General features: G+C 43.2%; 1 protein-coding gene across 6 annotated transcripts in view; it reads right to left on the bottom strand.

Moving 5' to 3' along the window:
- The window catches only part of FNIP2 (folliculin interacting protein 2), a 132902-nt gene that overhangs the window by 21531 nt on the left and 97506 nt on the right, over nucleotides 1-13865 (bottom strand). For all 6 annotated transcript variants that reach the window (XM_059174305.1, XM_059174329.1, XM_059174321.1 and 3 more), the window contains 4 exons: nucleotides 12613-12759; nucleotides 12327-12496; nucleotides 4313-5666; nucleotides 3252-3408 (listed from right to left, as the gene is read on the bottom strand). In XM_059174305.1, coding sequence (XP_059030288.1) covers nucleotides 3252-3408; nucleotides 4313-5666; nucleotides 12327-12496; nucleotides 12613-12759 — 1828 coding nt within the window. The remainder of the gene's footprint in view (nucleotides 1-3251; nucleotides 3409-4312; nucleotides 5667-12326; nucleotides 12497-12612; nucleotides 12760-13865) is intronic.

Here is a 13865-nt window from a genome sequence, read left to right as displayed (position 1 = left end):
ACAGTGAAACTAAATATTACTTTAGCCTAATTTAAGGCAGCTGTATAATCTACATGCTAGGAGACAGAGAAACAGTTCAAATGACAGAAAGGAGGGTATATGGATTAAACAAGAACACATGTTTAAATATTTAAAGACCATCACAATATTGACATAGAAAAGCCGATAATGAAAATGGAAATAAAGTTAATATATCTTTCCTTTAATGAGACCAGAATAAGGAAATGCCTAAAAAGAATTTCTTAGTGTCGGAAGCTCTAGAATGCAATCCCTCAATGAGAGAAGAGATTCCATGAATTTGTCCTCCATGGTAATAAAAGCGCATATTTACATAAGACAGATTCTACAGTCTACTCATGCACAGATCTAGAAAATAAATCATTAAGTCAACTGTTTTTAAACAGTTAATAAAAATCCTTCACTAAAAACGATTATGAATATCAAAGCCCAATGAAGTCTTGCATGAACACTAAAAATTATTAACATCCAAAAAATAGATTTCTGAAAGCAAGTTAAGTAAAGCAATTTATCCCAACCTCTTCTTCCTCAACAAGTTATTATTTCAGCTCTGTGGTCATGTATTTTTGTTCTTGGATCTTTGCTTCTTTCTCTGGGAACATACTCAAGAATTTAAATAATTACTAGACTTTATAGAGCACTAATTCAATAAAATGTTTGTTTTTTTTTTAATTATTTTTCAACAAATATTTGTAAATGGTAGTTGAAAGTAAGGTTATTTTTATTTAAACACTGCCATGGACCAGAGTCCCAATCTGAGAGGCAGTTTAAATGGAACACTACTCTTCAAAAGCAAAATTCATTATGATAAATGTGCCAAGTGAAATTAGAAATCTACTAATGCTAATTGGATACATTCTGAATGTATTAAATTTCCAAAGATATTTTTATGAACCCTTTGCAATTTCCTATTAACACCATGCATGGCTGCACTTTGGATATACCCACAATTTGACACAATATAGGTTATTACGCTTAATAACTTTCGATCTCTCAGGGTGATTGCATAGTCTAAAGAAATGAGAAAAGCCTACAGTGTGAAAACACTACTTCTGAAAGGAAGGGAAAATGATATATGAAAAATCTTTAAGAGTACTAATAGAGGAAACATGGATTTGTTTTGTTTTTTTTTTTTCAAATATAAGAATTATAGAGCTCAATGGTCACCATTAAAACCTCATATACAAAAAATTGGTAACTGTCAGCCTATGGAAACTATAAAAAAAAGTCATAAATGGTTTTACAAAGAAGTTCAAGGAGGGTTATCAATCAATTAATGACATTTCCATAGAGGTAAGTGAGCAAGTCCGGAGCATTTGGGCAACACCCCCCTCCCCCAACTGGTAAGATCAATGGCACTGAGACAAACTGCCCCAGTTCACACTGGGTCTCCTGGCGCGTCTGTCAGAAGCAGAGCACAGGGCTTCATGGAGGAAGGGTCCCGCAAGTAAGAACACCAATGTCCTTCTTTTTTCTTTTTAAGATTTTATTTATTTATTTAAGAGAAAGTGCGAGCACAAGTGGGTGTGAGGTGGTAGGAGGGGAGGAGGCGGAAGCAGACCCCCTGCTCAGCGTGGAGCCCAAAGCAGGGCAGGGCTCAATCCCAGGACCCTGAGATCACGACCTGAGTTGAAAGCAAGAGTGGGACACAACCAACAGAGTCACCCAGGTACTCTACAACACCAATGTTCTTACAAGTCAAACTGACACAGAACAGAAAGAACATACCCACAGGTTTTGGATATATGGATATAAACACATAGATTGCTGACAGAAAGGGAAAGGAAGGCCTCTACTTCCCTGCCTTAATGCTACCAAATGCTACAAAATATATTCGAGTCTCTAACATCACTGAGACTTCCCTGGTTTAAAAGAACCTCCACAGCATCCACACAATGAGGACACTGTTCTTATTCTAATGTCACTGACCTAGGGACCTCTGATACAGTGTACATTACAACCATGAAAATAAAATGTTATGGCATTTTTTACAAGACAAGAAAGAAACCTCATAGCCTCATTCCTAGAATATCCTGGTGAGGGGTGGTGTCCGACCACAAAGCAGGGTGGGGTTAGGAATGTTTGGGTATAAATGTATGCTGGACTGGTCTTCCCAGCTTCCAATCACCCATTCCCCATTTCTTCTTCCTCCTCATTCAGGGGGGGTTTATGAGGACACCTGCTTCACTACTGAGCTCTTCTTCCCATTTCACAAAAATACCTTCAGCCTGTTTAGCCTGTGTCTGAAGTATGTTTAGTCTTCACAGAGGAGATGCTCAAGGCCAAAGATAACATACATGGCCTTCTGCTCCACCTCTTAAAAAACACTTGCTGGGCAAGGAGGTAGGTAACAAGCCACATTCCACTTTTCTTAATGCAGTGAGGCCTCTCCCTATTGCACAAGACACGGTATGTTTTTGATGCAAAACATTTATCTTTGCACGTCTGCCCAATAGCAGCTCAGTTAAAACCAGGCCCATCAGATTGCCACAGTTTCCTTAACTGCTCAGTTCCTGTCACGCTACAGATAGCAGAAAAGCACTTAACAGCAGCCACAAGGCAATTTTCCAGTAAGACTCGTTAATCTTTCTACAGTCATCCTCATGTAGCCATCAAAGTGAACTTAATGACATATCAGTCAAAATAATTTACTCTTAGGAACTTGTAAGGATCAAATAAAAAGCAAACTATATGTGATATCTCTTCAGTCCTCCCATGACGGCACAGAATTGTCACCATCTGTGTTGTTTATTCTATTTTGCCCAGCTTGTGTGCCCTCTCGATCCACTCTCTGCCCTTCTCTGTCCTGTGCCGGCCCCAGGAGGCTGACCTCTGTGGACCTCACGAATGCTGCATCAGTTTTGACCTTGCTATCTGGCTTCCAGCTGGGATCAACCAATGGGAGGGACAGAAGAGCTCAGAGGCTGAAGGAAAGAAATGGCAGAAAGCTACCCTCCACCTCCCTCAGTGCTCACCTCGCCAAGTGGCCCGGCCCCTCCTTCAGCTCCAGCTCTCCACAGCTCTAGTGTCACTGCACCCCACTTATCCTTCAGGCCCAGGTGTGCTCATAGCTTCCAGCTGTTGCTCACCCCTGGGTGCTTCACCAGCCCTTGCCTGCATTCTCTAGAAACAATCCTGTAATTACACACTCTTTAGCCTAAACACCTTTTGTTGGCCAAGACCATGGCAGACGTCTGGTCAGCAGCCAGGGGCTCCAAGCTGGGATCACTTACATGGACTGTGTGGACCAGATCGGCCACCAGACACTGCTTCAGCTTCTCATCGCTGCTCGTCCCGTGAAGCACCAGATCAGGCATGTACGTGGGGCAATAACCTGCCAGAAGTGAGCGGCCAAAGTTTCTTACATTTGGGTTGCTGATACTCTGAGACCTAAAACAACATTGGTCCATTAGAATACACAATTAAAAATGTACTCCCTTCTTGCATCACAACTGGAACAAAAACTCTAGTAACACAGGTAAGGAAAACAGATTCAGGGAGGTCCATTTCACCAGTCCTCCAGGAAGTGGATCATCGATGTGGGAAAAGGAAGGGAGCTAGAAGAGAAAAAAATTTTTTTTTTGGTTGGAGGGGTAGGAAAAACAGTATTCTGATGGCTGGCTATGAGTTTGTTCTTGAAGTTCATAACAAACATCTACCAGGCAGTCTGTGTCAAGCGAGTGAAGAAAGAGAAAGTCTCCTGAGGGGGGAAAGTTGCCAAAAACCTGGCTTTAGGAACTTGACACATCTGCACAGGGTGGTGCCCACGACAGTGCAGAAGAACAGAAGAAACCTCTAATTACTGCGTTCAGTCATCACAGACCAAATAATCAACCTGATGGAGTGTTAAGGAAGAGGTGTTGTTTTCCCACCACTTCCTGCCGCTCTGATCTGCAGGAGAGAAGTCACACGGCGAGGGTAATCCACCACCTTGGATGCAAGGCATCTGCTGCCAGCCACCTCACTTTTACTCCGATGACAGAAAATTAAAACCCCTGCTCCCCGCCCTCACTCCCACTGCATCCTTTAGCTTCCTAAATGCCACAGCAGTTGCAATGGCAACAACTTGCCGCCTCACTCAGAGAGCTCAGATACACCAGGCCACTGATCATCCTGGAAGAAAGAGTGGGCTTGAAGCTGTGTGCATCGGGTTGATGACACTGCTCATACTCTGAGGGATAACACCTGTTACGGGTGAAACAGCCGCCAGTAGCTAATGTGCTCATGCACGTTAAGTCAGGAGAAAACGGTATCAGAGCCCAGTTCCCTCAGCTTCCCCACCTGCCAGTGTTACCTTGGCAGAGGCAGCTCCACTTCCAAGGACCCTTCAGTCCCGTCATCGCTGTGCTCTAGATTCAGCGAGGCTGAAGCACATGCTTCCTCGTCACTGTCTCCAAGTGCACTGTCTGAGCTTTCATTTCTGGGAATGTCTCCCTCCATCCTGAAGTTGGCCTTCCTGTCGGCATCCCCACAGGGGACATCTGCAGTGCCCGAGAAGCCAGAGTCCTGCTGTGCACACTTGCTTGGAACAGGCTGTATCAAAGGTCCTTCTGTATCCTTCAAGTGCAAATGTCTTGGTTTCTCCAGCATCCTCGTTCTAGTTCCTGGCGCACTGCCGTCAGGTGCCAGCGAGTCAGCAGACCGGCCGGGCTGCCCGGTAGCATCTGCTACCACCTCAGTTTTCATGCCTCTGTCCTCAGCAAAATCCCTCTCAAATTCACCTTCATTCCTCTCACAGGATGGACTCTGACGACAGTGGAAATTTTTCTGGAAGCCAGGTGTGAAGGAGCACCTAGAAACCGGTGGGTCCTGAGGCATGTCCGTGGTCGTCCCGGACGTAGCTGAGGAATGGCAGCCTAATTCTGGATAATGTCTACAGGCCGTTAGCCGCTTCTCCATTTTTTTGGTGCGGCTTTCCAAGTCAGACTCTGGAGATACGGAGCTTCCAATCTGGAAAGTAACCTTTTCTAAGGGAGGTTTCTCCCAGGAATGTCTCTCAGGGCAAGGCCAGGCTGCTGACCGGTCTGTGAGTTTCTTAGGCATTTCCCTTCTCAACTCCTCACTGACAGTCTGCTGGCTGATCTTCGCGCCTGCCTCTTGCCTTGCACAGCTGGACAGTCTTGAAGAGCCATCTCCTCGTGCCTCGTTTTCACTTTCTTCCTCCCCACAAAATGTGCCCTGAGGTTCCCAAGAGCTGTCCAAGGCTGGCTCTTGGAATCCCATGCTGCAGGCCTGAGAGCTCTGCTCTGGCCTTTTGTTTCCTTCTTTGTCAGGTTTGGAACACAGGTCTCTAATGTCAGTGCCCTCTGGGGATACACCCAGCCCCTCAGACCTGGGGCTCCTTCCCTCAGCCATAGTAGGTGGCAGGAGAGGGGGAAGGAGAGCAGGCTCACTTCTCACCGTGACCACCACATACTCAGACTCCTCTACCTCTCCCCTCTCCAAGGCTGTGGTGATGTTGCTCCCGTTTAACACCTGGTCACCTTCACCGTGATTCCCACTCCAGGTCAGCTGGTTCTCTTGCAGCTCCGAGCAACGGAGAAAGTAGGTCAGGACATAAAGTATGCGTTGGACCAAATCCTTCTGCTTCCCCACCACAACGGTGCGAGTCAGCCTCACTGGAGAGCCAATGGCTCCATAAAGATCACCTATAGAGCAAAACAGACACAAAGTCAAAGTCATCTGGGGCAAGGCAGGTCACGGATATGTCAGCCTTTATGAGAGAAGGAGAGACAACTCACACTCCCAAATTAGAGTTGCTTCTCCACACAAACTGAGGCAAAAACTGGGTAATGACCATGTTGCAGTATTGCCTCTCTAATGGGAAGTGTGCCTGGAAAGGCTAAGGCCCACCACTCTCGGGGCATGGGTATAGCACTGGTATACACAGCCCCTTCCTGTGCTTGTCAGGTCTTCCCAGCAGCTCACTGGACTGGCCAGCTCCCTCTAAAGCCAGCAGCCTCAACATGGGACCAAACCAAATACTGTAAAGTAGAAACTAGTATGATGGGATTTCTTTTTTATTTTTTCCAGAAGAAGTCCAGGACAATAGGCCTTGGGGTAAAATCCAAATTCAGGGATCTCTGAACAAAAGTGCAGTGCATCAATTCAATACTTAATGAAAAGGACTGCTCCAAATTCCCTCAATACACACACACACACACACACACACACCAAGCAGAATCAATCTGATTCTTCTGATTAAGAAGAAATCAATTAGTCATGAAAAATGAATCTATTTTCTATTACTTCACATGACAATTCTACTGGATGAAAATATGTCCCATAAGTTATATCCTGACAAGCTGATTAAAAACTACCTAATGAACCTCAAAAATTTAGCTTAAGGTAGAAGAAGGCCAAGTAAGGCAAATGTGTCGATGAGCCCAGCAGTATAAGCTTTGCATCAAAAGTATTTAAGTGCTTATTGAAATATTGCATTTGATAATCTGCTTATTACATTTGATAAGTTGTACATTTGATGCTTTAATAATAACACTGACCATAATAACAAAAAGCCAACATTTACTCACTGCATAGGCACAATGCTAAGTGTTTCATTTTGTTTGTGCCTCTGTATAATCAGTCCTGAGCTAGAAACTGTTATGGGAATGATTAGAAGGCTGGAATAAATCAAAACGTGAAAAGATATTAAATAAAGGAAAGAAGGTACATGGCTACAGTTATAAATAAGAACTCAGGAGGTTAAACTCATCTGAGGAATGCATCTAGAGAGGAGGGAATGCATTTTTATAAGGGCATATACTAGATACAACTAACTAAATCAATAGACTACAACAGGAAAAAGTGACAGGAACCATTAGGAAGTACCTGCTCTGGAGAGTGGTCCCTAGTGTAAGACTACTGCTCCTGACCACATGCAAAGGGCAGGACACAGCTGACTTTAAAGGATCCTCTCTATAAAAAAGACTACAAGCTAGCAGAGTTTTATCTTTGAGGCTTTTGCAACTGACAACTCAAGAATTTAAAAGACTGAAGTCTGATGCTAGGACGAGTATTTCTGTTTGAGAAAACCTTCCTGACTGCTCACTGCTGCACGGTGTCAGAGTCATCTCAGGAATGCCTGGGGCATGCTTGCCAAATCAGTCTCATGTTAATAAAAACGATAACTATTACATATCTGAGACCTGGTACAAAAGAATCACAAAGAAAAGCCACTAAGAATGACAATATTATTTTTTAGCAATGCAGTTAACATTAAAACTCATAAAGAAAAAGAGAAAACAAGGAAAGCTATTAAAATAGAATTTATAATAATTTAAACTATATGAAGCCATAACAGCAATGTTGTGTGGAAACTGTGTTTTTATTTTAGGGTCAACTTTCATAAAATAATGCATCATTTAAATAACAGACCTATAATATTAAAGATTTACAGGATCCTGAACTGGAAGACAACTTTTGAGTCCCTGGGCTGAAAAAGCTACTGATTTCAAAGTAGATTTGTTTGTTTTCATGAGTATAATTTTGCAAAATGAAGAAGTTGCACAACAGTGAGAATAAACAACACAACTGAACTTAGAAATGGTTAAGATGGCAAATGTTATGTTCAGGGCTTTTAAAAAAATCACTATTTAAAATATAAATTTAAAGGGTGCTTGGATGGCTCAGTTGGTTAAGCATCTGCCTTCTGCTTGGGTCATGATCCCAGGGTCCTGGGATCTGGGACAAGTCCCTACATTGGGTTCCTCGCTCAGCACAGAGCCTGCTTCTCCCTCTGTCTGCCTGTGCATTCTCTTTCTCTCTCTCTTTCACAAATTAAAAAAAAATATATATATTTTTTAATTTTTATTTATTTATTTGACAGAGAGAGACAGAGCAAAAGAGGGAACACACACAAGCAGGGAGAGAAGGAGAGAAGAGGTGGTCTCCCCCTGAGCAGGGAGCCTGATATGGGGCTGCATCCCAGGACCTTCAGATCATGACCTGAAGGCAGATGCTTAACGACTGAGCCACCTAGGCACCCCGATAAATAAAATCTTTAAGAAATAAAAAAATAAAATGAAAACAACTTTTAAAAAGAGAGAAAATAAGAGTAAGACAGAGTGGGGGGAAAGGGGTACAAAAGAGTATCTTCAGGTGAAAGAGAAGCTAAAGGCAGAGAGTGCAGGGAAGCAGGAAGGGCCCTGGGTTGGGGAGAGGAGAGACCGGAAGGGAAGGACACAAAAGGGCACCAGCAGGAAGGAGCAGGAGGGAGTGGGAAGGAGCGAGAAGAAGAGAAGAGCAGGTGGGGGGAGAGACACAGCTGGCCCAGAGAACAGAGAGGGAAGTCCAGAAAGAGGAGGGCAAGACAGAGAAAAGGGTAAGAAGGAGAGAGAGAAGAGGCGGGCAGTGGAGAGGTACAAATAGCAGAGAACCTGAGAGAAGCAGAAAGAGGTGGAAGAGGTATGCAAATAAGTGAAGGGGGAGCAATTACAGAGGGGGGATGAAGAGGTGACAAGAAAAGGTATCGAGGGGATGGTGAAAAGACAGAAACTAGAAAGCTGGGAAACTGAGAATTTAGAGCTGTAAAGAGGGGGTGGTACATGGAGAGGCGGTGGGAGAGGTGGGGAATGTGGAGGCAGGAGCAGACGGGGGAGAAACTGAGACAGAGTTTTAAAAGGCCACTTACTCCAAGACGAACTTCTAATAAATGTGTATATGCAATGAAGTTCCCTTTTCACAGAGTCTCCCCAATCCCATACATGGTCATTTACTGTATCTTTATTATTATTTAGTCCAACCTATCTTCTAATTTCTCTCGTGAAGTATACCTTGGCTTTTGGGTTATTTAAATGGGTTGTTTAATTTCTGAGCAGGTGGGAATTTTCTCCCTATCATACATACAAATCATATATATTGATTTGTAGTCTAATTCCACTGCATTCTGAAAAATACAACTTAAACTTCAGCAGAAAATGAAAAATTTCCAACATTTTTACTTACATTAATTTAAACCAACAATCCCAAATGTTTTATGAGGAGAAAAGCTGCTTTTCATTTCCACATATTCTTGAGGTCATTAGTATCATAAAAGAGACCCGCACGGAACTCCTTCAACAGTGGCAAAAGAAAGTGGCTTTCAAACTACGCCTACTCATCCCAAGAGAGAAATGCATTTATACCAAAGCCTCACTCACCCTCTGAAAGAAATATTTTACAAAACAGTGTATGTGTTACTCTGATATGTTCTACTATATTGACCCTTTTGAATGCTTTTTTGACGCACTAAATTGCTTCTACAACCCACCAATGTCTGGTGATCCCTTTAGAAAGCCCATGTGCAGAGGGCTCCTGTGAGGCAGAGGTGGGGAGGAGCTCCCGGAGAGTAAGCCAGGGAGGGTGTGAAAGGGCCCAAGCGCTGGGTGCTTCCAGCTTTTCTCCTCCCTTCCCTGGGATTGCCAGGGAGGCAGGCAGAAGTGGGCATAGCAGTGGTACCGGTCCTGGCAAGCACTCAGATAAGCCTTGGAAATAATTCAAGATAAAGTCCTTTCTATTACTTAAGAACCTGGATTAAAACTACATCCACATCATTGTATGTTCCCAGAAATTTATATTTTCTTCTTTACTGTGACTTGATATTTAATGGAAATAATAATAATTGGAAGAACTCTCCTATAAAATTACTGAAGCCTCTTGATTTTCTGTAATAATGGAAACTCAACCATCATTTACATTTGGCTTTACCACATGACTCTGTGCGAGGGTCTTGGCCCCTCTCACACTGCTCATCAACAGCCAAACCCTAGGTGGATTGTCTAGGGGTGGGAAGGATTGGAAACTTTCGATAATACATGACTTACGGCTCAGTTGCTTAAGTGTCTGACTCTTGATTTCAGCTCAGGTCATGATCTCAAGGTCGTAAGATCAAGTCCTGCGTCGGGCTTGGAGCTCAGTGGGGACTCTGCTTGGGATTCTCTTTCTCCCTCTTTCCCTACTTCCCCCACTCATGAGTGAGTGCACTCGTGTTCCCTCTCTCAATAAGTAAATAAAATCAACAAAGGAAATATACATGATCTACTACATGATAATACATGATCTACTACATGACTGTGAGACCATGGGAAGGGGACTTTGCCTTGTTATACTGAACACAGGGAATTAATGGCTCTCGATTAGTTAAATTTAAATGAGAAGCATGTCTAATTATAAATACATTTATCTAATTAAATGCAAACTGCTTAATTAGCATTGTTTTTAAATGGGTGACCCAGCAGCATGAAACACCATGTTTCCTTAACATCAAGCCCCCTTCCCTTTGCCACTTAATGATACTACATTTTTTCAGGACTATTGTTCCAGGGGCACCTGGGTAGCTCAGTGGTTAAGTGACTGCCGCTGGCTCAGGTCATAATCCTGGAGTCCCAGGATCAAGTCCCGCATTGGGCTCCCTGCTCAGCGGGGAGTCTGCTTCTCTCTTTGACACTTTCCCCTCTCATGCTCTCTCTTACACTCTCTCATATAAATGAATACAATCTTGGGGGGGAAAAAAAAGAGACATAACAAGAACTACAATGCTCCATCCTCCCCAGAACTGTAAAACCCAGAGTGAGGCATGCTCTGAGTTCTTTTCTGAGCTCAGTACTTTCTGGTTGTGTTAAATCCATTTTTAACATCCATAAATTCTTTAATTCAGTTAACATGTACCTATTATCCACTATCTGTGAGACAAATTTTCTCTTTCTTATATCCAGGATACAAGAGTAAGACATCTTTATTATCTATAATGTGAGGACAATAGTAATAGGTTTGGAATGAGAATCTGATTAATTAATCCATGTAAAAAGCACTAAAAACAATGGTTGGCTCACAATGTCAGCTTTCATTATTGTTATTACAACATTCTATTTTCTACTAGAGCGGGCCTCCCTTGTCTGTACTTCTGAAGATGTCATTTAAACATTTCCTTAAGTATGCTTTCCTTGAAAATACCCTCCAACCCCTAACTCTGTCTCCTGGTGCCCGTCTATGTCAATATTCTGACCAGCAGCATAAATAACAAAAGTACTCTATGTAGAACTAATTTCCACAGCAAACATTTCATCCCATTTTACAGATGAAGAAACTGAGGCACAGAGAGCTTAAGTCACTTGCCCATGGAGACTGGATTTGATTTATGCAGTCTGGCTCTGGCTCCCTTGCTCTTAACCTCCACACTATACTGTCTCTCTCTTGCATCCTTCTACACATTTCTATCAAAGGAGTAATGATAATGTTGTGAGACCATCTGAATACAAATCTGCCACCTCCATTAGGATACTAGCTTCCCAACACTAAGCCATGTCCCTGGCATCTAGCATAAGATCTGGACCACAGTGAGGAGCAAGTATAACTTTGTCATTCTCTATGTTTGATGAGTGAGTGATCCCAGGGTAGACCTGTTCTGCACATGAACCCAGGGAGGCCACTTTGATGTCACAAGTCCCAAATTCTATAACCAAATATGCCCAAGAATTAGGTTCCTATACCATGCTTAAGAACGAAGCTTAAGGAAATAAACACCACTAACTCATTGTGAGGAAGCTGTGTAGAGAAAGACAAGGTTCCTAACTTAAGCTAAACTTATAAAGGCAGTAAAATTTAGTGCACTACTTTCTTTTTTCTCCTTTTTTTTTTTTTTCCTATTGAGTCCATCCTTGAGAACAGTGGTTCTCAGCCAAGGAGTGTCTTGCTGCCCAAGAACAATGTCTGGAGAAACTTCTGATGGTCGTAACTCTGAAGGATTCTTCACTGGAAGCTAGTGAACAGTGCTAAACATCCTACAATAATACACAAGACGGACCCCCTTCCAGCCCCCCTCCCCCCAACCCTGTCCCAAAAGAATTATCTGGTCCAAACATCAACAAGGCCAAGCTTAAGAAACCCTGCTCCAGGGCGCCTGGGTGGCTCAGTGGGTTAAGCCGCTGCCTTCGGCTCAGGGTCCTGGGATCGAGTCCCGCATCAGGCTCTCTGCTCAGCAGGGAGCCTGCTTCCTCCTCTCTCTCTGTCTCTCTACTTGTGATCTCTGTCTGTCAAATAAATAAAATCTTTAAAAAAAAAAAAAAGAAAGAAACCCTGCTCCAGGGTGAGCTGCCGCTGTCGTCTGGGAGAACCGTTTGCCTGTACTGTGCTTCAGCAGAGCACAACAAAGCTGCCAGCAGCAGGAAGGAGAGGAACAGACTTAAACAACTAGAATCTGTGGGCCAATCTCCTATTTTCTGTCCATCCAGTGACATCTCCTGCATTGCCAGGATGGAGAGCCAATATTCACAAAAAAACGGGAGCATTTTCTCCATTCCCTCCCATCAAGTCTCTGAATAGGTACTAACCCAGCTGTGCCCAGAGAGGGTTATACGGATGTGTCTTGGCCAGCGTGTTCACGGACTGAGAGGTGCGTTTCTCTGAGAAGGCTTTAATGGGAGGATGATCAACAGGCATGACGGTCGGTACCCAAGCCAGGTGGTAGGTTAACACTGCAGTCAGTAAGGCAGCAAAAAACCTTGGAGAAATGGAAGAAAATACCACCACATGAGCCCATGTAGGAAGCAGCATGTCACGTGCAGTATATACACTGACCACGGAAGCTGCACCCGAGGCTCCAGAGTTGACACTTACTGGTTTTTGTTGATCTGTTCTATCAGAAGTGTGAATTCCTTGAGAAAGCGCTGGCATAGCTGGGTTTTTTCCAAAGTGCTGGACATCATGGTAAGCCAGACAGGTTCGGCTATCCTTGGAACAGAATACAAGTTCCAGATTGTTCCTCTAGAGAAGAGAAAAGGGATATACAAAACTGTCACAGCTATCATTTTGGGTGATCATAATCTCTTCATAAAGGAATAAAGAAGAAAACAATAATGTGAATCTATGCAGCCTTTAAGGGATTCAAGCAGTATATAAGTCAGGGATCAGCCAGCTGTGATCCACAAGCCAAATCTGACCACCTCCTTTCTCGTAAACAATATTTTATTGGGACACAGCCATGCTCACCTATTTACATATTCTCTGTCGCTGCTTTTGCATAATGGCAAAGTTGAGTAACTACGACAGAGGCACTTCATTAAACTAGGACAACTTCACCCTATTTCTCAACTACATGACTTAGGTCTTGACAATCACCAGATAATGACTTATGTGTTATTTGAGTACTTTATACATATAACCCAGGGTTCGAAAACTACTGGGGATTTTGCTCCAAGAAGCATTATAGAATTCACCTTAAGCATCAAGAAAGTGTTCTAAAATTCTAAGAACTACAAAAAATATTTTTATCCTTCAGTTACAGAATAACAGTTTGGCTCATTAGCTCATGACCCATTTGGAGTGTGATTCCACTCCCCATCGAGAAACTGGCTCAACAAAATGGTGTGAGAATCCCAGCTCAGCACGGTGAAGGAGAATCCCACCCCCTATACTACACCTTCCTATCCAGATATTAGGAGCAAGGACTATAGAAAACCAGTCTCCAGAATACAAAGATCATGAATGAGAAACTGAAAATGAAGACACACAATTGTGGTTCAGACCAGGACACTGAGGAGAGGACACTGGGTAGAAACACAGATCGTCCTGGCTGACTGGAAGATCTACATCCCTGACATAGATATTCTCCAGCTACCCTGTGGATAAGCAGCCCTGAATCCATGTTTCCACATCTGTACCATGGGGGCTAGTTTTTAGTGCTTATTCCTAGGGCTTTTGTGAGGAGGACATGAAATAATGAACAGGCTTATAAGAAACACCTAAATATTAGTTTTCTCTATTCATCCTGTTAAAAGCAGTCAAGGACTGGATGACAGGCAGCAGTGTGGATTACACAGTGGGGAGTAACCAAAACTTTTTCCTCCAGTTGTTCTGGATTTCCATCTTGG

This window comes from Mustela lutreola, chromosome 1 (assembly GCF_030435805.1).
Source record: "Mustela lutreola isolate mMusLut2 chromosome 1, mMusLut2.pri, whole genome shotgun sequence".
NCBI classification, from domain to species: Eukaryota; Metazoa; Chordata; class Mammalia; order Carnivora; family Mustelidae; genus Mustela; species Mustela lutreola.
The sequence above is the reverse complement of the archived record's forward strand: the minus strand, read 5'-3'. Positions and strand labels throughout refer to the sequence as shown.